Source organism: Podarcis bocagei (assembly GCF_964188305.1).
Source record: "Podarcis bocagei genome assembly, chromosome: 2".
NCBI classification, from domain to species: Eukaryota; Metazoa; Chordata; class Lepidosauria; order Squamata; family Lacertidae; genus Podarcis; species Podarcis bocagei.
This window is the reverse complement of record NC_138126.1, coordinates 50,849,897-50,876,273: the sequence shown is the minus strand read 5'-3', so window position 1 is coordinate 50,876,273 and position 26,377 is coordinate 50,849,897. Positions and strand designations below refer to the sequence as shown.

Genomic DNA, 26,377 nt, shown 5'->3' with positions numbered 1-26,377 from the left:
ATTTATATTAAAGTGTTAAAGCAAACGAAAGGGAACACAGATGCAAGAATCTAGGGTTGCATTCAATGTTAGTCCACATACAGTACCTCCATTGAAGTTAATGGGTACGACTAACTCAGATCCATTAATTTCAATGGGTCTACTCAATGTTAGTTGGCTACAATCCCAAGAGTCACATTTTTGTGTTAAAGTACAGATGTGTCTGGTTTTTGAAGACGGTACCCAATTATCAAACCTTCATAAAAGCTTTCAACAGCTCTCCTAAGCTGGATTCCCTTTTCAAAAGGTGAACTGCCACCAAGAAGATATCAGGACAGACCAGAACATTTGTCTTTGAAGTTTTATTACAAAAATATATCTGCAAACATACAAAATTTTCAATGAAAAATGCTTATTCTTAAACATTTATGCAATAACTTAATATTTGCCAGTATAATAAGATGGCACAAATTACATACCCATATACTGAAATGTTAATGAAGCATTATGGTGACAGTTTTAAAAGTTGCTCAAATGCTAGTGGGCACAATCCAGGCCACCACAGGTGCAGCGCCAATATGTAGAGGATTCCAACAAGTTCAATATATATCAGCTCCCAATACCCCCACCTATATATGTGCGTAGAAGGATGAATAACTTCAACCAAGCAGTCAAGGACTACGAATATGAATGAGACGCGCGTACAAAAGTTCCATTCCTCTTCCTATCGGTCTCTTGTACTTCCTATGTGCCCACAAAAAATGGGGAAACAGGGCTCTTTTGATCCTCTGGGAATCATTCAGGTGTGAATGCTGTGCCTGTAGAACAGGACCATGCCCATTGTTTTCCTATAGTAATCACTTAAAATCCAAAAGATTGGAAGCACCTCAAACTCTTGATATGCATGCGAGTGCAAATTAAAGCGCTAAACCCAAACACTGAGTGTAGTGTGCATTTTTAACAGAGAACCACCATGTGCCCACAATGTTAAATTGGTACAAAAACAAACCACAGGGGGAATATTATTGCAAATGTTTCCCACTTAAAGTGAAGATATTGCACCTTTAACATGTTCACGAAAGATGTCCAAAACTGAGGTGAAATATATATTGCACACATTCCTCTTTTTAAAGATATGCTAAAGAAGCAACTCATGTAAGCCAACAAGAGGTGGCTGGGTTTTTGTGTCAGACCACTCCACATTAAATATATTTCCTGGAAAGTTCCACACTAATTATACCCGTGCCTAAACATGGCATTGGTGGAATGCCCTAAATTCAAGCAAAAGAGAACTACGGGGGGGGGGGGGAGATACCATTTAGTATGCCTGAAACATGATTATACTCTCTGGCTTAGATCCAAAGTTCCAGGGAGTGAAATGTCACTCTCAGAAGATGGAAATGTGGAAGCGGTTTCCACCAACTCTTCCTTTCTACCAAAACTACTCTGGAGGGCTGAGGAACCTTCCAGAAAACTGAAGCAGCATGGGGGGGGGGCAAGGAGGAAGTGGGGATCTGCAAGATCACCTTCCCCCTTTCCTTCAGCAACATTTGTCTCTTCCACAGAATGAGCTTTTCTGTTCATCGAAGAAACGTTGAATCCAACCCCATGTCAGAATAAGACATGCTTTTACTTGTCATACTGTCATATTGTGCCTTAGCTCTTAGCAGACTGTTTACATTTTGCCGGGTGTGTCACAAATACAGAGTTGCTAGGCACATTTTTAACAAAACATTGTTAATGCAACAGAACAAAACAGCAATGAGTTCTTATTGAGTAAGCTGCTTGTTTTAAAGCCACTTTTGGATGGACAAATATTAAGCAATTTTTAATAAAATGCTGCATATAGGCAACGAAAAAATACATGCTTAAGATACTGAATATTGATTTTAGGACAGTCTAAAATCATACATTTGCTTGTGGGAAATAATATCTTGCTAAAATGTAAGCTTGAAAAGAATGGCCCAAGTCGGTTAGCTATGTACTTGTTACTGTTGCATGCAGGTAAGAATAAAATGTTTCATTATAACTCTAAACTTCTATAAGAGATTAAAAGACCAAATTGCACTGAGAACAGACCTATTGTAATCATTCAACTTAAGGAACTTAATTCCATCAATTTCAATAGGTTTACTCTGAGTATGATTACTGTTGGATATGACCATATGTAATCAGGCTAAAGCTGTCCAGTAATTTCTGCATTTTGTAAGCATCTGTGATTTTTACCTTGCAGCAGAGTTTTGTTTTTCAAAGCAATTCTTAAAATGTTTTGTTTTGTTTCATTTGTTAACTTCTCATGCTACAATAAGCAATAAAAGCAGAATGCTGCTTTGTATTGCCTAGCTTGTCTGTGACCTCCCAGCTTGAGCCTGCTACATACACAAATGTTGTTAACGACGTGTGTAAGATCCTAGGTTATTGCAAATCTACTGACAGAAAAAAAAAAAGATTTAACTTTCTTCTAGCTAAGGGAACTCTCTTTGGAAGCAGAGAACTATTTATTGATGCTGCACATACTTCTATCAGTTGAGAACTCTGACCTGCCAAGCTACCAGATGAGGTTTCTGGGAATTATAATGCAAAATAGTAAACAGGAGGACAAAGTGTACTGGGACAAATATTCTTTGAAACAGTGATGCTGTCTGAAGCAAAACTCTCTCTCACTAACCCCTTGAAGTCACAAAACCGTAATGGTACATTCAATATAAGGGAACCCTTTATAGCCGGGGTAGCCAACGTGTCCCCCAGATGTTGGATTACTATTCCCCTCAGCCCGACCCAGTATGGTCAGTGGTCAGGGAGTTGCAGTTCAACATCTGGAGAGAACCACACTGGCTACTTCCATTTCATTTCCACAGATATTTGGATACAATGCTTACTTTGACCATTGTGACCAAGTTCAGCTCAATATCGTTATTCCTCCAATATTATGCTTATGGCTAAGAAGGTTTTCTTCTTTCCATACACAATAATTAAGGACTGATCTTGAGTCTTTATTATCTACAAACACAGCATTATATAAATTTGGTTCAGGGGGTATGGTTAATGCAGCCACTTAAAATAAACTGAAGAGTACTGCAGTGGCTTGATTCCTGCCCCGCCCCCCCGGAAAAAGCTTCATACAGAATAATTCTGTTTAAATAAGCAAGCATGTTTTTCTTGGTGCACATACATGGGTGTGCTATCAAAGGTCCAGCATTTAAGTAGAGCTCTCATGTTTCCTTAAAAAAAAAAAGGTCTAGAAAGTCTGAAAAGAAGCATTTGAGTTTTACCATTAAAGCCAAAACATTAGTCGAATATGCATATCACTACTAACATATTTCCCTGAATTCTGCACATATATCTGATATAAAATACTATGTTCGCAACTAGAAACACTGAGTTCAAAGGCCGAAGAGGTTCTCTCAAAAGGCATATTTTGCTAAACATAAAAACATCTACTTAAAATCACTCAAAATGAAGTACATATTTTGATTTTTTAAAATCCAACACGCTATATATCAAAACACTGATTTGTGGTGGAATCATAATTAAAGCTTGGTAGATGAATTACAGATAGTATCTGCACCTTGAAGGGATCATCGTTACATTTAAATTTTAAGAGCAACAGGTACATTCTAATTCAGGACCTTTTCCACTGCAAACTCTACCAAAAGAAGGGGGCCTTTATAAGATCCTGGCTGTGCTTTTTATCAAGCCCTACTCATTTCAGTGGCTTGCACAGGAAACTGATTGTAACACATGGATCCTCCATTCCAGCAATGCTCCGGCAAATAAGCAGTATGTGTTGATCGGTTAAGAGGATAACAAAATTACCTTTCACAATATAAAACAAAGACCTTCTACTAAAAAACAAAAACCACCCCATCCTTTAATATTAGTATTGCTTGAACATATTGAGATTTATGTTACACTAGAGTATTGCTAGCTACTATCACATGCCATAATGAAATAAATACAAGTCAAGGAGAGACCGATAGCAGCATATAAAACAACAAGGAGATCAGAGCAACTTCCTTTGGGAAGAGGTTTGATCTTTACAGTGGTAATGAAATCTTAACCTTCTATGAGAACTCACAGAAACCTGCAAATGGAGGGGAAATATGGGGAGAAGAGCAGACTGCATTTGTTGTTTATGTGCCCATTTTTAAACACCAAAAACGAAATTATACACACTTCTCTGGGTTCCTTCCCATCTATGCTACAGGCAAACCTCCAAAATTTGCATTAAGCCTGGAAAGGACAATAAGGTGACCACAATGATGTTCCATCCATTTCTGTTTAAAAATTATTTGCTTGAAAATAGTATCATTAACAAAATATAAGAACACTGCAAGTATTGTTAAAGGGGTATTTCATAATCCACCTTCATTTTGCCTTAGTAAAGCATAGGGATGCATAAGCCAGCACTGCATATTAAGGGAGTCAGTTTGATGGTCAATACCATGCTGAGTCCATCCAGCTCTAAGGCTAAAAAAACCCTAGCATTTTTAAAATGCTTTCCACTGTTTCCTTCCAAACCCTAAAAGGATATTCTGAATTCCTTCCACGGCTCTTTAAATCAGAAGTTAGCTTCACAACTTGTTATCTTTACTCAACTGCCAAAGATGGCTTAGGCCACATTCACCCTAATTATTTAGATGTATGTACCAGATGAAGAAAAATCAAAACAGTTTTTCATATTACTCTAAACCCACTCAAAAATAATGTGCTGTTAAACATGAAGACCATTTTCCGCATACAGAAATAAAAGCCTGCTGGTGATTGGTCACAGTGAAACCTAGATCACTTCTGAGAACATTAGTTATCCATTTTTAAGGGACAAGGTCTCCTTACTTTAACAAAACTTAAAACTTCAAGTAAAAACAACCTTTAAAAATATTAACAGTTTCACAGAAGAGGCATAATTGTTTCTGAAACAATTAGGTGGTAAGTTGAACCGTATTTACTTCAGTTATAGTTTGATGCTGTCCGTATTCTTGGTCAAGACTTGTAAATAAACTTCATGAAGCGTACTAAGAAAATTCGCATCGTTCTGAAGGAAAGAGAGGGGGAAATCATAATTAAACCAATGACAGAAATAATTCATTACTTTTTCCTACCCAATTCATTATTCTACACCTATTAACAAAACCTGTAAGTTTAGGAGTTGGGTAGGAGGCATGAAGGAGGAAGTTTAATAAAGCTATACAGTGGTACCTCGGGTTACATACGCTTCAGGTTACATATGCTTCAGGTTACAGACTCCGCTAACCCAGAAATAGTACCTTGGGTTAAGAACTTTGCTTCAGGATGAGAACAGAAATGATGCTCCGGTGGTGTGGCGGCAGCAGGAGGCCCCATTAGCTAAAGTGGTGCTTCAGGTTAAGAACAGTTTCAGGTTAAGAACGGACCTCCGGAACGAATTAAGTACTTAACCCAAGGTAGCACTGTACTATCAATGATATATAGCTCAGAAATATCACTGAGCATATACAGTGGTATCTCTGTCCTGACCTTATGGGATAAATGTAACTGCCCAATTCAGTGCTCAAGGCTATTCCAGTGTAACTTGGTAACACTATCAAAATTCATTTGGGCTGTTTAGATTGTTTTCAACCTGAGGAAGCAGTATGGATTTTAAAACGAATTCTTTCTACATTAAAGCCGGATCAATCTTATTTACAAGGGTACACTACTTGAAACCTTTTAGAAGGGTGCTTGCAAAGCAACTAAGATAAGAAAAGGTAAAGTGAATGCGGAAGTACAGAGAAACAAAAAGAAGTGACGAAAACTAGTGACAGGGGAGTATTATGAACTAACAAATCCATGTTAAGTCTCAAAGTGAAAGCTAATGAGGGAAACCTGCATAAGTGAATGCAACTGTACAAGAAGAATCTGAGTGTACAGCAAGCACACTCTTAAAGACAAGAAGGCTCATTTGTTTTGGATGATAACTAAGAACCAGACAGGAATGAAATAAAAAGTCAGCGTCTGCATATGTAGGATTTTACCTGCCTTGAGGTTTGGATCACTATACATTTCCATTTAGTCTCTTTCTGCATTTTGGGTATAGCCTGGGTTGAGTTAGGCAGGGCGTTTTCACTACCTGACTTCCATGGACCAGCTGAGCTGGCATCATCATTGCCCAGGCCTCTACAAATCTACCTATATGCATGGCCTGGGACTTTCAGTGTTCCCATCATGTGAATTTGCATCTCAAATTATACATCATTATCAACAAACATCCTGTCAGTTATTTCTGGTTCTTCATTGAAAAAAGATACCTTTGTGTACTAGGTGGGCAATTCTAAGCCAATAAATTCATGAAAATTAGCGAAACATAAAAGATGTGACCATTCGGTAGTTTATGGCCTTATACTAATGGGAATGTGAACCTAAAGTGCCATTTAGAAGGGTGAGGGCCCCAACAGAGGAATCACCTCCCAGGAAAGGCTCGCCTCTCACCTATTTTAATATCTTTCCATAGTAAAAAAATCCTCTCTTATTCTCTTAAGAATCAGATATATTAATTCATTTATATCTACATTTAATGGTAACTTGGAACACGGTTTTAGTGAGGCTGTGTAGTGGCTCTCTATTACCGTTTTATTACTTGATTTTTAGCCTCTGCTCCAGCTGTTTTGTTTTACAGGGATTCTGTGCTGTCATTTGACTGGTGTTTTATTTGGACTGGTGTTTTAAATTGTTTTATTCATTCATCACTTAAAGAACTCTAGTTATAATAAATGTAACAATCAGATGTGCTCTGCATTTTGGATCCACATATAGCTTATGGAACATTGTAGCACTATTTTTTAATACTCCTCCACTGAAGGGAAGCGGAGTTTAATAATAATATTATCAACCGTTAACCAGGTCGGATATACACAAAGCAGAGAGCAGATGAAAGGTCAGAAAAGGCATTTGTGAAGGTTTAAGACAACACAAAGCACATTCTCAAGATCACTGAAAGTGCGGCATGATTTTAATTACAAAGTAAAATTGCTGACAGTTGACCTCTGTTCAAAGGGGCTCTTCTCCCCTCCCTTCACAGTCAGCAAGTTTCTTTGTTTCACTTGCGGTTCTGACAGGGGAAAAGAAATAGCAGGTTGTGCAGAAAAAAAACTACAAAGAAACAAAACAGAGGCCACAAAGCTGATTATGTGACCCGGGTACAGGCCCATTTTATTCCTAACAATTCTATTACCAAAACACTAATTTCTGTGTCCTGTTATTTTTAGATCTGTACTCTGTATGCAAGACTTACTGATATCAGTATAGAACGAACTAGAGAGCCCTGATGTAGCACAAAGGTTTGTGACCCTGGTGATGACAAAAAGGGCAAAACAATCCTCTTAATGTAAGCCTGTCCTAGGTGCAAGATCTCTCTTTGTGATTCACTAGATTTATTGGCACACTTACAAAGCAGCCTTGCAGCTGAAGCCGATACATAACTAAAAAAAACAATTTTTCAAGTCAGGCAGTGTGCTTTTGCTGACTAAATACGAGCGTCAATGAATTCTCAAATATTTCGTAACAGAATAAACTGGGAATGGCAAAGCCACTTGGAACCTCTAATGAACAAACTCCTGTGGTAAAGCAGGTTGATTTGTAATCTCCAACTACACCTTTGTAACCTATTTTGCTAAAGGTTTTCATGTATAAAGTCAAACATCTTCCATCTTTATTTTTCCCATCCTTCTGAACTTACAGATTAAAGGTAAAGGTAAAGGTACCCCTGCCTGTACGGGCCAGTCTTGACAGACTCCAGGGTTGTGTGCCCATCTCACTCAAGAGGCCGGGGGCCAGCGCTGTCCAGAGACACTTCCGGGTCACGTGGCCAGCGTGACATCGCTGCTCTGGCGAGCCAGAGCCGCACACGGAAACGCCATTTACCTTCCCGCTAGTAAGCGGTCCCTATTTATCTACTTGCACCCGGGGGTGCTTTCAAACTGCTAGGTTGGCAGGCGCTGGGACTGAACAACAGGAGCGCACCCCGCCGCGGGGATTCGAACCACCGACCTTTCGATCGGCAAGTCCTAGAACTTACAGATTAGATTCACTCAAAAGAAGTGAACTAAGGGAAGGTTGAGCAGTTCTTTAAAATGCAGACAGCGCTTATTTCTTCCTCTGATTGTGAACAATTTGGACAGTTCAAAAATCAGAATCCTCTACATGCCCAACACATTTCAGGTGCCATGGCCACAGCAGACTTTTAAAACAAAATTTGCAACTTGGGAGGTCCCGATTATCCACTTTTCCCTTTCAGCAGTTATCATTTGGCTTAGAAATATGAACGCCAAATATTTCTGAATCAGTCCTGAAGCGTATACCTCTTGCCTCAAAATCCTTAGATAGAGAGTTATAGTCATACCTCATTTTGCGTCCGGGATCCGTTCCGGAGCCCTGGACGTTCAACAAAAGAGACCTTCAACAAAGTGCCACTCTGCACATGTGCAGAAGCGTGATTTAGTGCTTCTGCGCAAGCGCCAAACCCAGAAGTAACCCTTTCTGGTACTTATGGGTTTGCCATGGATGTTCAATGAAATGGACCCTAAGTGGGGAGGACTCAAAACGAGTGTACTTGGAGAGTTGTCCTTGGTAGATGACACTTAAGTTAGCATACTTAATAATAAATTGTGTTATTTAACTGAATTAACAATTCTCATGTTTTTAAGCTTATCAATATCATTACCACTTAAAATACTGGTAACAGTTCTCTAGTTGCTGCTTTTATTGCTAAATGATCTAACACACCTATCGGTGTTATTCCTCCTAACCTTCTTTATGGTGCCCACTGATAATCAGCACTTTATTCTGAATCAAGAGTCCAAATGAGTCACTGACTGTACCTTTATTAGATATATTAAGGTTTCTTGAAGCTGAGATCTAGTAAGAACTGTCGGAGGTAATGTTGGAACATCTACTGCGCCAAGAGTGAGAGGAGAAGAGGAACCAACTTTGTTTTCGATGTCAGAGGACTTCATAGCTGACTGTTGGAACACACTAGGTGACAAGAGGACTGAAGGTGCCATTGTGGTTGTAGCTGCAGCAAACTGTGGGGAAGCAACCTGCAAAAACAAGAAATCAAATGAGATGGGGGTGATTTTTTCCCTCATTTTTAAAGAACTATCTAGATATATTAAAGCCTCTTCTGACATTACCTTTCTGGTACTGTTGGAAGTCCCAGTTAAAATAGCAGGAACCAGTGATGTAGCTCCTTGGCACACCGGCAAAAGAAGCGGCTGCTTCACTGGCTCTTATGTGACCTGGGCGCTTCCAACATTACACAAGCTGCAGGGACTTGCAGGCAGAAATGAAACGGCTCAAGTTGAAAGGGCCTCACAAAAGCCATGGATGCTAACAGTAACCACTCTGTAGCAATTTACATTAATATGGATAGCAATACAATTGTTGATGCCTTCTTGGACTATTTGTACCAGCATATAAACTCGATCTTATAAAGAAATGAGAGATTACAAAGATGTGCTCTGGAAAAATTGGGCACTTTTATAGAGAGCAGCCAATTGCATTATTGTTTTATGTGCTACAAGGGAAAGGATTGTTGGCTAGGCATATTTCAATTCTTGCAAGACCTGGAGGTCTCCAGAAGGAGTATACTAGTAAAGGAGAACTAAAAGGTAAAGGGACCCCTGACCATTAGGTCCAGTCGTGGCCGACTCTGGGGTTGAGGCTCATCTCGCTTTATTGGCCGAGGGAGCCGGCATACAGCTTCCGGGTCATGTGGCCAGCATGACTAAGCCACTTCTGGCGAACCAGAGCAGCGCACGGAAACGCCGTTTACCTTCCCGCCGGTATCTACTTGCACTTTGAGGTGCTTTCAAACTGCTAGGTTGGCAGGAGCAGGGACCGAGCAACGGGAGCTCACCCCGTCACGGGGATTCAAACCGACGACCTTCTGATCGGCTAGTCCTAGGCTCTGTGGTTTAACTCACAGTGCCACCCGCGTCCCCTAAAGGAGAACTAGGTCATCCTAATTAATGGATAGGGATCAGGATTCAAGACACATTGGGTTGTCAGCCTGGATGGAACCAGGTTTTGTTGAGAATTGGCCTTTGCACAAATCCAGACAAGGAAAGACACTCTGGTGATGCAAGGATTTAAATACATACTTGGCTTGACTTTGACAAAGCTTTGGGGTGTGAAAATGTTTCAAGCTCCTTGCTTTGCTGTGCAACCTACAATTTTAAAGAAAGAAATACGTAGTATCTGAACAATCCAGCATTCTTCTTAAATTTCCGCCTTTAAAAAATGCATACACATACACATGCTATTGCTTCATTTGTTAAATAAGATACCTAAGGTAACCTATTATAAAAGTTCATAACCAAAATTGTACTACTCCTCACCGCATGCTTGCTTGGAAAGGTGAGACTTGGTCTTCCAGATTCAAGCACAGTTCTCTGACCATCTAGTCTCTACTGACATAATCAACAAATAATCAGCACAATTTCATCTGTATTGGACCAAAGTGTTCTGATCAATACATCACTTTTAAAGAAAAACACTGAAAACCCAACATTGTTAAAAAATAACTAACTGGGTAGCCAGAACAGCGTTATAAAGCACCCTTTACAAGACTAGTATCCAATATAAATGTCCAATTCACCCGCTGGCAAGAAAGAAATTGTGTTGGCACTTTCAGACTCAAATAACATAGTGTAATAACATGAGAACCGCTGCTAACAGCACTAACCTACCAATGGTTTTACAATCAACCTTATTGCTAAAGCAATCTACATATATTAATTTACTAGGAGCCGCAACCCCTGCTCATTTTGCTCGCCCAAGCCGTGCACCTCTGTCCTCCCCACAGCTCGCCTAAGCAGCAGCTCAGGCAAGCCACAGAGGAACAGGCAGGACAAACTGGGGCAGGTTCCCAGCAATTGCCCTGCTCTGCTGCCACTTCCCTCCCTGGCCTTCCATGCTGATGAGGCTGGGATAGCAAAAGCCACGAGAGGCGTGCAGTGGCAGCAGAGCAGGACAGCTGATGGGAAGCTGGTCTTCTGCAGCTCACCTGGGCTGCACTCCAACTGCTTGCTCCACCCACTTGCCTCCATACCTGGGCCACCCGCCTGCTTCTCTATTGTGAACAGCAGTGTGATAACACTCTAACCATTTTATTATACACTAAGAGAACTGACCTGAACAGATGGAATTGCTTTACCGGTCAGGGCTTGTTTGGTGTGGGATTCTTTGAAACGATCTGGGGTCGCCAGCTGGCTAGCGGCAGAAGAGGAGTTAGGTGCTACTGGCGCTTTATTTGCCGACTGCTGCATAACATCATGTTGTGGGGTCAACCTGAGTTTTTGAAGGAGATCCGTATTTGGATGCGGCATGTTCGAAGCGCTTTCTGTACTGGTTGCAGCCAAAGATGTTAAGAATTGGTTCTGACTGGGAGTGATGTTCTGCGGACCGTGGTTCATATCAGACGGCTGCTGATTCACAAGCGGAGACATTTGCTTGGCAGCCTGCTGCATAACTTGCAGCATGTTATTGTTTGTGCTGCCGCTCTGAAGCATTTGCACACAGGGAGCTTCTGTGGCCAGAGTGGAATTAAGGTTAGGGCTTAGCTGTACGGCATAGTTTGGAGCTTTATTCACTTCAGGTTGTGGGGCAGAAGGTGAGGCAATCAGCAAGGGCGGCATACACTCCTGTGGCAATAAGGTACAAGAATTACTTTTGAAGCTTGAGCCATCCAGTTTCCCCAGAGGCTGATGGATCACTGTCGACTGCTCAAATGAAAAAGGAAGGAGCAAATTGTGCTCTCTGCATGAGGAGTCAGGCTTCTTGGTTCTCTCTGGATTCGAGTAGGGAACTGTACTGTGTTCCTTTGGAAATGAAGTTCCAAATAACTCTTCCACTGTTAGGTGTTTTGGTATGGATGAGCACGGCTAGAAATAGAGAAAAAAAGAACAACCAGAAGCTCAGCTTAAAATGTATGCAAAGACAAGTCTCCAGTAAATTAGTGGTAGTGTGCAGAATTTAAAAGAGAACAGCTTGCTAAAAGTTATAGAGCCATGCAAAAAACACATTACGGGCCATAGGTTTTATCAACAATATTTTTATACTTATGTGGCACAATATGCTTGTATATCACGGTGAAACAATACATGCTAACAACCAATTCTTGGAATCCCAATTGAAAGAGTTTGTTTTCCTACTGCTTTTCATTGTCCTTAAAATTGCAAAGCATTTTAATTTGCAAATACCTTTAAGGAGAGACTATTTATCAGGTGACTTAAAAAAATGATGGAGCCGTAAGCACACTTGCCCCAAGAAGCTATTTATTTTCATACTCCTTCACCCATTCTACACAAATATTGCCATCCTATCTCATGCCAGTCCAAATGATACTTCAAGGAATTATCAGTTTCGCCTCACAAATAAGTAGTTCATATCTGTAAAGATTGCAAACTATAATAGATAAGTACAAAAAAGGAGTTTAAAGTAGAAGTAAGCTCTGCACATGGGCATAGGAAGGAATGAGCTGCTAGAAGGCCAACAAAAGGGTACTGGGTTACTTTCCATGACATGGTGTGTTACTGTACACAAGGCAGGGCTCCAGCATGGAGGAGAAATGGGGTTGTGTGTTATTACTGCAAGGATTTATTTGCTCCCTGTGCACAGAAGCAAATATTCATGGTGAGAAAATTAGCTCCCTGCCACTTTCAGAACTGCAAAACTCATTTATATATATATAAAAAAATGGAAGCCGTTTCATAATACAATATAATAAAAGACAAATGAATCTAAATGAAAAGAAAAAGAAATAGCAAAGTCCTCTCTCAAATAGATCTTAGTCCTTGTCTCACAGAGAATGGGGTTGACCCTTCCAGTTATCACCTGAGAGATTCCCTTTCTTCCCTTCCCTGCCTCTCACACAGGGCCCTTCACCAGCCAGCCATTACCTTCCATGTGTGTATAAGCCCAATAATGGCCCAGAATAGAAGACACCAAAAAGGAAAGAAGGGAGGGAGGGAGGGAGGGAGGGAAGAGAATAATAAACGGAAAAAGGTGGCAGAGAAAGAGAAATAAAAAGGATGGAAAAACTCCTGTGATCTAGAAGTGTAACATTTTAGAATCTTACAGCACTGGTTCACTTTAATCTTCAATTCCATACTAATAATTGGGACTTTGCACCCCAAAGCCCATTAAGAGCCAAAAAGGCACATAAGACTACTTCTGATCAAATGCATCAATTTAAAAATCGAAACATCCAACATCCAAAATTCTCCTTGTAGATCTGTCAAAAACCCTCAGTGGCTTCAGTAAGACAAAATGGCCCTAAAACCCCATTTCTAGAAGGAGACTCTCCAAGATTAAATTGTGCACCACTTCTTTTCCTCCATGAGATGGCACTATTAGCAGGCACAAGACCTGCTCATCTTATTTCTTGCAACCAATTTTCTGTATTAGTATACAGTATCTTTCTTGGCTATCTGTCTCACTTCTTAGCCAAAGCTCCTGTTTAGTTGACTGATAAGCTTTAAGATGTCCGATGAGGGCCAAAAGCTGGCCTAGGTGGTCAGACTTCCCTACTGTTGCTTTAAAAGCAAGCTACAGAAGGGGCAGAATCCAATGGGCGCTGCCCCATGTTTAGACATACAACAGAGGCATGAATGCTGCACTCATGGTTCTCACATTCTTCTTTCTAAGCTTAAAGCACCATGGAAAAGAAAAGTTCCAGTCTAGCCTGTTTCTCTTGTGTTAGGAACTCTTGTTGTTTTTAAAGCAGCAGAGGAAGCTTGAGATCACGCCACCTGAGGCGGCCCCAACAAATATAATATGTGATAGTTCAGGTATCGTTCAACACAGAGTTCACCTATGCAGTGGTACCTCGGGTTAAGTACTTAATTTGTTCCGGAGCTCTGTTCTTAACCTGAAACTGTTCTTAACCTGAGGTACCACTTTAGCTAATGGGGCCTCCTGCTGCCACTGTGCCGCCAGAGCACGATTTCTGTTCTCATTCTGAAGCAAAGTTCTTAACCTGAGGTACTATTTCTGGGTTAGTGGAGTCTGTCACCTGAAGCGTATGTAACCCGAGGTACCACTGTACCTTTAAAATGAAGACAACAGGGGTTGCTTCCAATGCTGTCCCTTCTGTACACAAAAGGCTCTTTGATCCAGCAGAAGAGGGAGGGGGTTGGGGTTTTTTGTTTGTTTTGTTTTTGGCAACTTGCCTCTTTCTTCTGCCGTCTTCCAAGTGATCTTCCATGTTGTTCTGGAAGGTCTCCAGAGGGAAGGGGGAAATCAGTGAAAATTATTTCCCACCCCCTTCTGTTTATAGAAGCCTCTGCTGGATCCAAACAGCTGCCTATGAACAGCACTGAATGCAATCTACAGAACACCATGTTCCAGTAAGAAGGACCTATAAACTCATAATGGTTGTTACCAACTGGTGGCTCTGCACTAGTATTAAGCACTTCCACTTGCACAAAACATGGCTCCCAATTTTACTGATCTCTCCTACCCAGGACAAGTCCCCTATGCCCCTCAAAAGCTTTTCCTGAGAGCCAGAGGATCCTCTGAAACACTATGGGATATAGCACAGAGGGCGTCAATTGTTGGGGTGCCTTGGTGAAAATGGGGTGCCTTGGCTCACAATACTACCATTGGATACAACCAGTGCTTTTTTTCTTTAAAAATGTTAAGGAGTACTCTCATTTTGACTCAAGAAAAACACCATTTTATAGTTTAAATCAGGAAGAATAAATATAGTAAATGGATAAAAGGACAAAGATTCACAAAATATTTAAGGGTATGCGTCCCCCCAGAAAAAAAGAAGTGGATACAACCCCATGATCCAATTATTATAAAGGTAACAAAACAGTGCAGTAGTGTCACAGTGCTTTAAAATGAACATACATGGTCTTGCATTTGTAACATTGATGATCCATGCTCTGAAATCTCTGTATTTTCCGTCTTTGTGGGATTTGCACTTGGTTGTGTCCAACAAATGAGGTCACTCTTCTGATTCTAGAAAATAAAATGCATTATTGTTTTTAATTCCCACTCAGACGTGTTCATTTTTCGCACCCCTCTATAAACCTCCCAGGAAGATCTCTGCCTCGCCTGCTCTTCTTCTCTCTGCACTTTTATGCTTTTCACAACATACTATCTATTCAATATTGTGGTGATCACACTGCACAATCATATGATAGTTCTGCCAGTGTCATGGTAAAGGCACGACTTGATCAGAAGCTGATTAAACATTATGGCCAGTATCACCCAGCTTCAACCCAAACAGTTCTCCCAGCCGTTGTCAGCTAGACAAGAATGCATGACTCAGGCCATTTGGGTTACCCAAATGAATGGAGAAGATACAGAATGTCTAGGCAACAGAGTTTTAAAACATCTCTTACAGCTATACAACCGGGTGCATGTCCTCTAAAAGGGTAGATGTGCTTACACTTGTGAAAATACACACCAAGGTGTACACAGAACAATTATAAAATTAGCTAGAACAGTCATGAGTCCAGCATGTTTCCAGGCATTAGGCAAATGTACTAACAGCACTAAAATAAAGTGATGATTCAGCTTCATGGTTCAAGAGACCTGCCAGTTTAAATCTTGAGTGTGCCATTTATGATGCAGTCAACAGAGCTGAAGTTGACAGTCTTTGCTGCTGTTGGAGAAAAAATTCAGTCGATATATTACCTTACGCAAAGTTTTTCCCCAAGTACAAGCTTCAAGCTTCATGAGCTGACCATCAACACAAGGAAGTTAAGCCGACTGTAGCAAGCTGCAAGCTGCAAACATGGCCAGCAATGGAAACCTGCCACATCACTACAACTTTGCATAAATACGTAAAGATGTACTTTATCTTACAGATTTAAAATTCACAACATAGATTGACAATACCCCCTCTGCCGTGTCTGTTTCTCTCCCCCCCCCCCAATTTCCTGCACTTTTAGTGTGGTTAACATTTTGGTAAGGAATTTAAGCCCAATTTCATTGTTTATAAATACAATCCCAAAATATCATTGCTTGTTTAAGGCCAGGTTACAAAAAGTGTTATAATCTTTCTGAAGAGGGAGGGAAAAAGTTAGCTATTTTTAAAAAAGAATCTACCCACTAACCAAACTCATTCATTTTCACATACCGACTGGATGCAGAGAATACATGAAAGATTAAACTGATTTAGAATCCTATATTAAATCACTCAGGCAGTTACAAAGCTCTTTTCTCACTCCTTGCTACCCATTCTCATGCCGACTCTCTGCCCACCACATGTGGGCTGCACAGCAGGATTATTTTATGATCCATCTGGACTGTACTAGGCAGATTTTTCTATAAAATGCAAATTCATCTATAATTATTATAGACTCAAAATAATTGGCAAGGAATTAGTAAGAGGAATGACATAAAAACATACACATGCTTGAAAAAGCATACAATTAAAAAAATAAGGAGCAATAATGTGTAAGTCACATGACACAGCAACAGAAAGAACCCACAACTAAACAACATAAAACACTAATTCAATTTATACCAGGAGTTTATTTCTAAAGCTTCTCTCTCATTTCTTTCATTAAACAGGTACTTTACAGAGCTGCATATTTAGAAGCATCACCTCTGAAAACCAAATTGGATAGCTGTGGTTTAGGGCACATTTCAATAGCTGGAGGAGTTATGCAAAGTATGCGCAAGAATGTGGAGTCGGAGTCCCTGCCTCCCACAGATGGAAGAGGCAGCATTATAATGAATTCAACCTGCCCTGAGTGTACAGAATGGTGTATACATTAAATCAAGTGATTCAATTCAACCTGTCCAAGCTATTCATATTAGACCCCAAGAGAAAAGAGGGCATGCAGATTTAGACAGAAAGTTAGCTTACAATGACGTTTACAAGACAGACAAGTAGACATATTTTCCAGAATAGTTCACATGATTAAGGATGCCACATTATTTCTGGGCTTCTCCTTTGTCTTTAACAGCATGGAAAGCAGAAAATTAGGAGGTTTTCTTTATTCCATTATGTAGATACAGAAATAATAATGTTAATGTCTCAATGTTGTTGAATTGTGTTGAGAAATCCCATGAACAGCGTTGCGGCCACAAAACATTCCACACATGAAGAGGGGGAGGGGGGGAGTATTTTCAATGACTTCTCCTTCGTTCCGTCGCTCCCTGAAAGGTATACTGTAGCACTAGGGGACCCTTCAGAAAAGTGTGGCAGGTGGTGAATAAGGCTTCATGGGAAAATTGCCATAAGTCATCTTCTCATCCATGACCGGGAACCTCTGATGGATCCAGGCTTCTTTCAAAAAATGGAAGTAGATACTCTGGACCCAACTAATTGAAACTGCTCCTTTTCTTAATTCATTCTACTCCACCACCTTAAAAAAATCAAAATCAAGGAGTACTTGCTAATTCTCTTTTCTCTTATTACCTCTAGTCCTACATGATTCATTTAACATGTCTCCCTGAGGAGGGGGGGAACAAGATGGGTGGGGGCTTGAAGTAGATGAGGCGTACATGGTGCACACGTTTCTGAAGGACTGGACACCCCACCACAGGCGAGTTGGAGGGATGGTGGGGAGACTGCCATAGTTAATAGAACCTAGGCAGTAATGGATGTGTGGTTGCAATACAATTAAGAAGACACAGGGTGAGCTAGACAACTATACATTATCTAGACAGATTACTACTGAAGGTGAGAGTTGGGAAGGCATTAAACGAAGAAATTTAAACTGATCAAATGTAAAATACTAAGGCAAAACCATATTTGCATGTTTAACTCACATAACCCCCTTCTCCCAAATAAAACAGAAGCTTGGGGGGAAATCTCTCTCTCTCTCTCTCTCTCTCTCTCTCTCTCTCTCTCTCTCTCTCATTGTTTCTCCTTATAAGTTTTCAGTCAACACTGTCAGAGCCAAGACAGATTATGTCGCCATTATTTTATAAACCATGACAGGCTACTGTTTTCGTTTTTAAAAGGTACAGCAACTTATTCTAGCTTGGATAAACACCAATGTGTCTAAAATTGGTATTCCAGGATAGATGAAAGCCCTTAGCCATTTGCTTCATGATTCAACATGCCCTGAGGCATTGTAATATTGCCATGCACTGCCTATGATGATTCACTGCTCACTCTTTCTCCTTCAGCAAGTTTGGGTAAGGAGAAAGAAAACAGACTGTATTATAGTACTGAAGACTGTAAGGAAAGTTTCTAGTGTGAAGTTGTGCTAGGGGGATACTAAAATACAGGCAACTTTGTTGTTGCCCACTTTTCCTGGACTGTTGGTAATATAATCAAGTTTGCACAGACGGAACATGAACCTTCAGTAATAGTATGCAACACCTCCGTTGACTTTTATCTCAGCTTCCAGAAAGGCAGCCATTTGAGATTGAAATTAAATTTCAAAAGCCTAATTATTTACAGTGACACACAAAAATTACATTAATGAAAATCCAGTTATTCTCAGAAAAACAAAGCAGGACAGCCCCATTTTGCCAGTGCCTACTGCTAGAAAAAGAAAAGAGAATGAATGGAAATACTTGAGGGATAACCATCCAACAGTTAGCAGTTAGTTTATTTTGGCTCCCACTAAAATATGTAATGCAAGTCTGACCTCTGATTTCTAATATAGATACTTTCCTTACCTGTTCATATTCAACCTTAGCTTTGCTAAGCATCTCTAGGATATCAGTGCATCCATTAATCCTGCTGACACTTCTTCTGTCCTGGAACAGCAGCTGGGATCTCTGAGCTTCTTCTTGCACTACTCTATGATAGAGGAGGGGGGAAACAGCATATGATTAGATTTTATTAAAAATGTACAGTAAAACACACCATTCATATTTTCATATGTTTCATATTTTGAACTGAATACATGCTTCATGAATTCTGTGCACATCTTAACCCCAACAGAGCTATACGTTCTAAACCTGAATTTTATCATTTAAATTCATTGCTGGTTTCTACTTCCCAAAACTGGCAGGGTTTTGTACAGTGGTTATGTACAGCATTTAGATAACCTAACAGTAAGGCCATGTAAATTGGAGCAAGTAATACTGTAAACCAACACCTGTGATTCCACTGGTTATGACCAAGTTAGGTCATTTTCAAGATAGTAGAAGGAGTAAATGTACTTTCTAAAAAAAAGCAGATCACTTACACAAACAAAAAGCTTTCACGCATTTGAAGGAATTTTGAATTTGGGCTACTTGTAAATATGCTCAGTCACCAAGACACGCCAATTCACTTTTCATGTGAACATTTCCCACTTTTGTAGACATGTACAATATATACAGTGTGAAATACAGCAGCAGCCCATCAAAAAACAACACCAGGAGATTCCTCTATAAAATCCTTTATTAGCCACAATTCCAAAAATGTTTTATTGCCAACCAATAGAGCCCAGTTTATAATGACATTTTTTGGCACAAATTATCACAGGAAGCTCTAAGTGCATTATGGGAATAGCCTGATTCTCATCAGCTGGATGGTGTGTTTGTGTGCAAAATTCTGTATAAGAAAGAATAAGATTAGAGGGAAAGAAATACAAATGATATAGTCTAGTCACTGAGAGGTATGTCTGATCCCTTCATGGCCTATTTTCAAGTGCGCACTTACAGACTATTTTATTTCAACTTGCATTTTTAGTCAGAGCCTTTTAAAGGTTTGTTTTGCTTCTGTTTTGCAATATACTGTGCTAACTTTTAGATTTCAGTTGATTATATTGTCACATTTATTTTGTTTTAAATGTAACTTTCAGTGTACATATGCATAGAAAGATGGGATATCAATTGTGTGTGTGTGTGTGTGTGTGTGTTTTAAAGGAGACTATTATTTTACCATAACCTCTCTCACTGGTCCAGAGCAGGAACATTGCTAGAAATTTAAAGGATCAGGGCACAAGCCCATGACCCAAATATGCATTACATAGGAGCCATCTCCAGGGGGCCGTGGGCACCCACAGTAGTGACTTGTGGAGGCTGAGCCACCACAAAGTCAATGAGAAAAGCCAGCAGGCAGAAGCGGTGCTGCCTCTGAGAGAGAAACAGTTCAGTTCCGTCCTCGCAGCCAGTGAGCAAGCCATCCTTTTCCAGGGCGTGGGGCTTGGATGTGGAGCAGGGTCTCTCCACCTCCTAGTCTGAGCCTCTCCCCACAGAAAACAGTACACCGCTAGCTGCGGAGAGGAGGAATAAGAGGAGCCACCGCCGCCGCAACATGGACATGTGATGTCACACACACACGCCTGCATGTAGTGTGTGTAACGTAGCACGCCCATGTTGCAGCGGCAGGCACCCACAATCCCGAGGACGAGATGGCATCCCTGATGCATAATATTTGGAGATGCTAATTTACAAACATAGATGCCTCTCAGCAGCTGAGCCCACAACTGCACTATACATTTTATATAGTATCATACCACATAGTCATGGCTTCCCCCTAAAGGATCCTGGGAACCATAGCAGGGTAGCAATCACTCCCTCTTTCCAGGGAACTTTGGGAATTGTAGCTGAGTAATGGAAAATAGAGGTCTTCTAACAAATCTCTGCACCCTTAACTACAGTCCTCAGGATTCTTGAGGGAACTCATGGCTATTTACATTGGTATGATTATGCTTTAAAAATGTATAATGCAGATGTGGCTTAAGATGATGGGTGGCTGGGTATCAACACCACTCTGCTTCAGAGGGCATCCAATAACCCTATAAAAAAAGCTTCCTTCAACAAAGCTTTTAAAATGGGAGGGAAGGGGGCAGGAGATCTAGGCTCTGGCTCAGAATAGCCAGTGCTTGGTCCCTACTTGGGAGCCTGCTAAAAACTTAATGGTCCACTTTCCTGAAACAGGTTAGATCAAAGCCACCTGAATTAACACACAGTAACCTTCAATGAGATGGAGTAGTGGTTGGTTTTTTTTTAATCTAGTCTCCTGCAGTGAGAGTAGATTTGATTATTAAGAACAGGAAATGCCATGTCAAAAGCATCAGGCTATATTACAGGCAGCTGATGGGAAAGCCAAAAGGTGATATCACAACAATCACAGAACATGTCAATCACGCCATATCTTCTCTTCATGAAAGGATGCTAGGGCAAGTTAACTCCCAATAGCTTACTCCATCATTACATTAATGTTTCCCCAGTCTAGAAGGAAAAACTCACAGAAACAGAAGATCATAAATACCAATAAATTCCCTGGAGAGGGTTGAGAGTGGTCCGTTCTCTGAGCTCTAAAGTATTTGCTGATGCAGCTATTTGATGCCAAATAAAAGTGTGGTTTGTCCTCCAAGACATGACCTTACCATAGGTAATATAGAGGACATGCTGGGCACACGCTGCGATAAAGCCACCAAATTACACAACAAGAAGCGAGGCAAACCTTCACTAATTGGCATAGACGATCTTAATTTGCATGCTTCAGATCTGAGTATTTTGATTCTGTATCACTGGATCAATGCAGATGGAATGCTTCTAACATTGTAACCACGGTTAAAAAACTGGTAGCCATGGGATCGTGTGCTACTTGGTATAAATCCCTCTCTCTCCAGCACAAATCTAATCCCCACTCTTATCCACTGGTTTGACCAGAATTTGAACCCAGCATTGGGTTGCAGAATCAGGAGTGTTATGTACAGTGATCTACTGCAACTCCTCACTCATTTTGAGCAACGGATCGCACCCGTTCAATAATTCTGTTACTTTACAATTATAAAAATGAACCAGTTTATGATAAATTCTTGACCAAAGAATTGTCCTGCTGGACCTGGCCCAGGGCCTATCAAGTTCAGTATTCTGTTTTCACAGTGGCTAAACAGGTGTCTACAGAAAGCCCACAAGCAGGACACATGGGCAAAAGTGCTCTCTTGACTGTGATCCCCAGCAATAGGATTTGTCTAGTCTGAATCTGTATTGAATTGTTTTATTCACTTGTGTTTGCCATCCTAGGCTTCTTTCGGAAGAAATGGGGCAGGGGAAAGTTAATTAAACAAATTAATCCATCCATCAAATAAGCTAGTATTCAGAGGCATGTAGTGTCTGATACTGGAGGTACCAGGGCTATCTGATATAGCATTATCCTCCAGATATTTTGACTTCTGTTCTGCTCATGTATAAACTTTGTACGCACTATAAGAGAGCTCATATCACATTGCCTGGGTGCTAAGACATAGTTTGGCTTAGCATTGCATGCAAACACAGAAAGTAAATGGCCTTTACTCTAAGCACAAAATTAAGCAGTACATTACAAACTAAGTTATCATGAATTTTTACTGGCGGCACAATTATTGGCAAAGATACATGGTTTTATAGGAAATGCTATAAAATGCAAACTAGAAATAACACAAAGTTGTTTTAAAAAAATGAGATACTTACTTTGCCATGAGTTTTGCTATTCGGTGACAGTCATTCTTGTCATAGAACCAGATACTGTAAATTGACACTTGAGGAAGGTATTTTAAAAAAGACAGTTAATCTTCTATTATTATTATTATTATTATTATTATTATTATTATTATTAAATCATTTTGATTACAGAATATCTTCAAATAGAAAACATCAGGATGCATAGATTACAAATTCTGTACTTAAAATGATTTATGCACATATGAGCAGTACTACTGGCTAATTTCAAATATTCATGAAAACAGGATGGTATTACACTTGCTAGTGAACAATTTAATATGTACAACCATACTGAAAACAAACATCTTGTTCCCAGGCAAAAGCTTTAATCTTAGGCCAAACAAAAGGTTACATGTAAAAAGCTCCCGATCTGACAGGTTTAATTACAGGCGGGTCAGATAAAATGAGCACTTAAGACTAGTGCAGAACCCAAAGTGCAGTGCAAATCAACATAACATTCAGCCCAGTTATATGTGTATGATAATTATGAACCATTCACTTAGAAGTCAGTAGCAGTTTAAATTAGACTTTGGATTTAACATTATACAGTTAACTGGATGTACCAGTAAGTCCCATTTAGTTCAGTGGGACTTACTTCTGAGTAGGTATGTGTATGCTTGTACCATTAAAATGCTATGAAGTTAACAACATTAACTCAAAAGAGAATTCTGTATAAGCGTTAAATACATTTAAAAAGGTATATTTCACTTTCTGCCCTGGGAGTGAAAAAGAAAAGGTCTAAACTAAAGGAACCAGAAATTTGTGAGACTGCATGAGTCTTTCCTTTTGCTTCACTCTGTACTTCTAGCCTTTCATCTGACACGCATATACAGAGTCCTTTCTGTGTCACCTTCCTGGCTATAAACCTTCATTCTATTCTTGCAAAGTAGTAAAAAGGATCTAGCAAGAAGGAAACTCAAGGTCAGGAGGCAAGGCAGCCGGAGGAAGAGAGACAAAGTAAGTAACGGGCTAAATAACAGAGTCCCAAGAGAGGATGGGTAAAGGAAGCAAAGGATATGAAGCAGAATAAACAAAGGAAAAGGCACTGTTAAGAAAACCATCGCATGGGAACAGGAAGAAGAGTAGCTCTGCTACTGGGGTAGAGACAAAATGAAGACGCAGGATGAGTGATGCCCAGTTTAGTAATCTGATTTGAAATAACTGTGGACTCTAAAAAAGATATAATATACTACAGATAATAGAACAGGGATTGGGAACTGGATCAAGCTAGCAGGCCCATAATTCCATGGAACAGGAAACTTGTGGCCAGGTCTCAGTGTTAAGAGATTCTGGCTCAATTCACACAAAACACTAAACCATACTTAACAAAAATTGGGATTCAGTAAGGGACAAATTCTTAAATAAAAATTTGGAGATGTGATTCCATTCAGCGTTGTGAAATATTAAATCTTTGAAAGCAGGTGACTATTGCAATGCAAAACTATCTTTTAAGGAAACTGGTTCATAGCTGTGTCCTAAACATCAAAATAATAATAATACTCAGTTAGAAAGTACTTCTGAACCCACTGCTGTCGCTTTAGGTTCAGGTGGCCTCAGTGGGACAGAGTGCCTTCTATCAGCTTTGGCTGGTGGCCCAACCGCACCCCTATCTGGATATGCCCAGCTTATGTCATCTAGGCTCTGGTAACCTCTAGGTTAGATTACTGCAACACAATTATATAGGTAAGTCTGTCTTTCAAGACAGTTTGGAAAGTTCAGCTGCTGCAGAGTTCAATGGCCAGGTTGCTCACTGGCAAAACAAGCTATTTGAGTACTCAGAGCTAGCAAAAATGACACAGAAGATCAGGCATCAGAGTAACAAAAAATTTATTAATGATTGGAACAAATTTATATTATACATGGAAAAAAACTTAGGAAATATAAAAATAACAATAGGTGAATTATAGAATCTGCGAAGTAAAGACAATGGTTGAAAGAAGGAACTGCAAGAAGGTTATTAATGTGATATAGCTCAAATCATGGTGGAGGGAAGTCAGAATGATGATATGATAGGATAGGATAGGAATTAGTACTTTTGGAGAAATGCATTTATGTTTTGATGTTTGTTGTTTATTTTTGTTTATTTTTCTTCTTTTTTTTGGTATGTTTGTGGTTTTAAAATATTGTATATTGGAAATAAAATTTAATTAAAAAAGGGGGGGGAGAAAATGGGCCTTTTCTGTGGTGGCTTGTTGTTACATATTATGAGGTGTCAGGCAAAAACATTCCCCTTACCCCAGGCCTTTGGCTAATTAAACAATCTCTGGCATTTTAAAGCATGTGGGGTGGGTACAGTACTGTTTTTGTTTGTTATTACGGTATGTACTATTGGAAACTGCCCTGTGAAGAGGGCAGTATATAAATTTAATAAATCATAATAATACAGTGGTACCTTGGTTTAAGAACAGTCCTGTTTATGAACGATTCGGTTTACGAACTCTGCAAAACCAGAAGTAGTGTCCTGGTTTGCGAACTTTACCTCGGTCTAAAAACGGAATCCGAAGGGTGGAAAGGCACCGGTGGTGGGAGGCCTCATTAGGGAAAGTGAGCCTCGGTTTAAGAATGGTTTCGGGTTAAGAGCAGACTTCTGGAACAGATTAAGTTGATAAACCAAGGTACCACTGTAAATACAAGCGACATCTTCTCACAAACATTTTCTAACTCAAGGGAAAACTTGTAAGACCAATAATACGAGCTGAATTCATTGCAAAGTAGCAACAACTACCAACTGTAATATAACTTATAAAAGACAGGGTGTAACAATTAAAGGTTTTAAAGCATGGATAGGGAAAATAAGGCCCAGGGGCCGGGGCCGGTCCAATCGCCTTCTAAATCCGGCCTGCGGATTGTCCGGGAACCAGCGTGTTTTTACATGAGTAGAATGTATCCTTTTATTTAAAATGCATCTCTGGGTTATTTGTGGGGCATAGGAATTCACACACACACCCCAAAACCATATATAGTCCGGCCTCCCACAAGGTCTGAGGGACAGTGGCCCTGCTGAAAATGTTTGCTGACCTCTGTTAAAGGTTATGCTAAGGAAGGAAGGAAGGAAGGAAGGAAGGAAGGAAGGAAGGAAGGAAGGAAGGAAGGAGGAGAGAAGAGTCTTTGATTTAATCTGGAGTTATTAGCACGGTGAAACAAAACATATGTCTAAGAGGATATCAAAGCCAAGTACTAATGGATTTGTCCTGAACAAAGCTAGCTATCGAAGACAGAAAAGAGATAACTGCTTTGCAACAGAACACAGAACAAGAAAGTGACTGCTGTTTAACACATTAGCTCATTGCGCCACACTATTCTACATGTTTGGCTGCCCTCAACTTAAACTCCATTATAAACACCCTAAATGCAATTTTACCATTTCTCTCTACAGAAATAGCAACAGCAGTCCCACTCCTTATCTTTCTTGAGAAGGCAGAGTTAAAGCAGTTACTAAAGATCCATTCCCCTTCCCTGATCAAACACATGTCACTCTGACAACACTGCTGATATCCACATGTGGCTGGTCTTCAACTTTCTGGACCCACTTTGATATTTTTACAGCAACGAAATAAGACTGCCTGGCTACAAAGGTATATTTAGGGAGCAATCTGTTGTTACCACCAAGGTAACAGAGTTTCAAGTATATCCTTCTGGAATTATATCTCTGCTGCTGCATTTCAAGTGGGAAAAGGACATACAGAGCTCAAAAAAGAAGAAAAGGGACAAGTGCAGGCAATATCTTCATTTGAGAATTCAGAGTTGTATACCACCACCTATCTTTTAATATTAGCATGGAATTTCGTTCTCTACATCAAGACAGTGACATTAGATACAAAGGAAGAATTGTGAGTGAAACTGATTTGGAGGCATACTTCTTTAAGACCTTTAGAGGTAAGTTCAAAATTGTTGATTTAAAAACCAAACAAACCCAAGGTTCTGAAATTTTTGATCACATTTGTATCTATGAATTTATTAAATCGTTGATACTTAGATTTTAAGCCCTTTATGGAGAAAGGCACAGTTAGCAACTCTGTAGGGCACTAGAAATGTTTTT

The 26,377-nt window shown here is 40.0% G+C and overlaps 1 protein-coding gene across 2 annotated transcripts in view; it reads right to left on the bottom strand.

Moving 5' to 3' along the window:
• Positions 1 to 326: 326 nt before the first annotated feature.
• Positions 327 to 26,377, bottom strand: part of DCP1A (decapping mRNA 1A) — a 38,008-nt gene continuing 11,957 nt past the window's right edge. Inside the window, exons 4-10 of one of the 2 annotated variants that reach the window (XM_081185256.1) lie at positions 22,309 to 22,375; positions 18,592 to 18,715; positions 14,851 to 14,961; positions 11,127 to 11,876; positions 10,106 to 10,160; positions 8,814 to 9,034; positions 327 to 5,014 (exon numbers count right to left, since the gene is read on the bottom strand). In XM_081185256.1, coding sequence (XP_081041382.1) covers positions 4,934 to 5,014; positions 8,814 to 9,034; positions 10,106 to 10,160; positions 11,127 to 11,876; positions 14,851 to 14,961; positions 18,592 to 18,715; positions 22,309 to 22,375 — 1,409 coding nt within the window. In that variant the 3' untranslated portion in view covers positions 327 to 4,933. Of the gene's footprint in view, positions 5,015 to 8,813; positions 9,035 to 10,094; positions 10,161 to 11,126; positions 11,877 to 14,850; positions 14,962 to 18,591; positions 18,716 to 22,308; positions 22,376 to 26,377 lie in introns of both variants that reach the window. The other variant, XM_081185255.1, reaches the window with a different exon arrangement.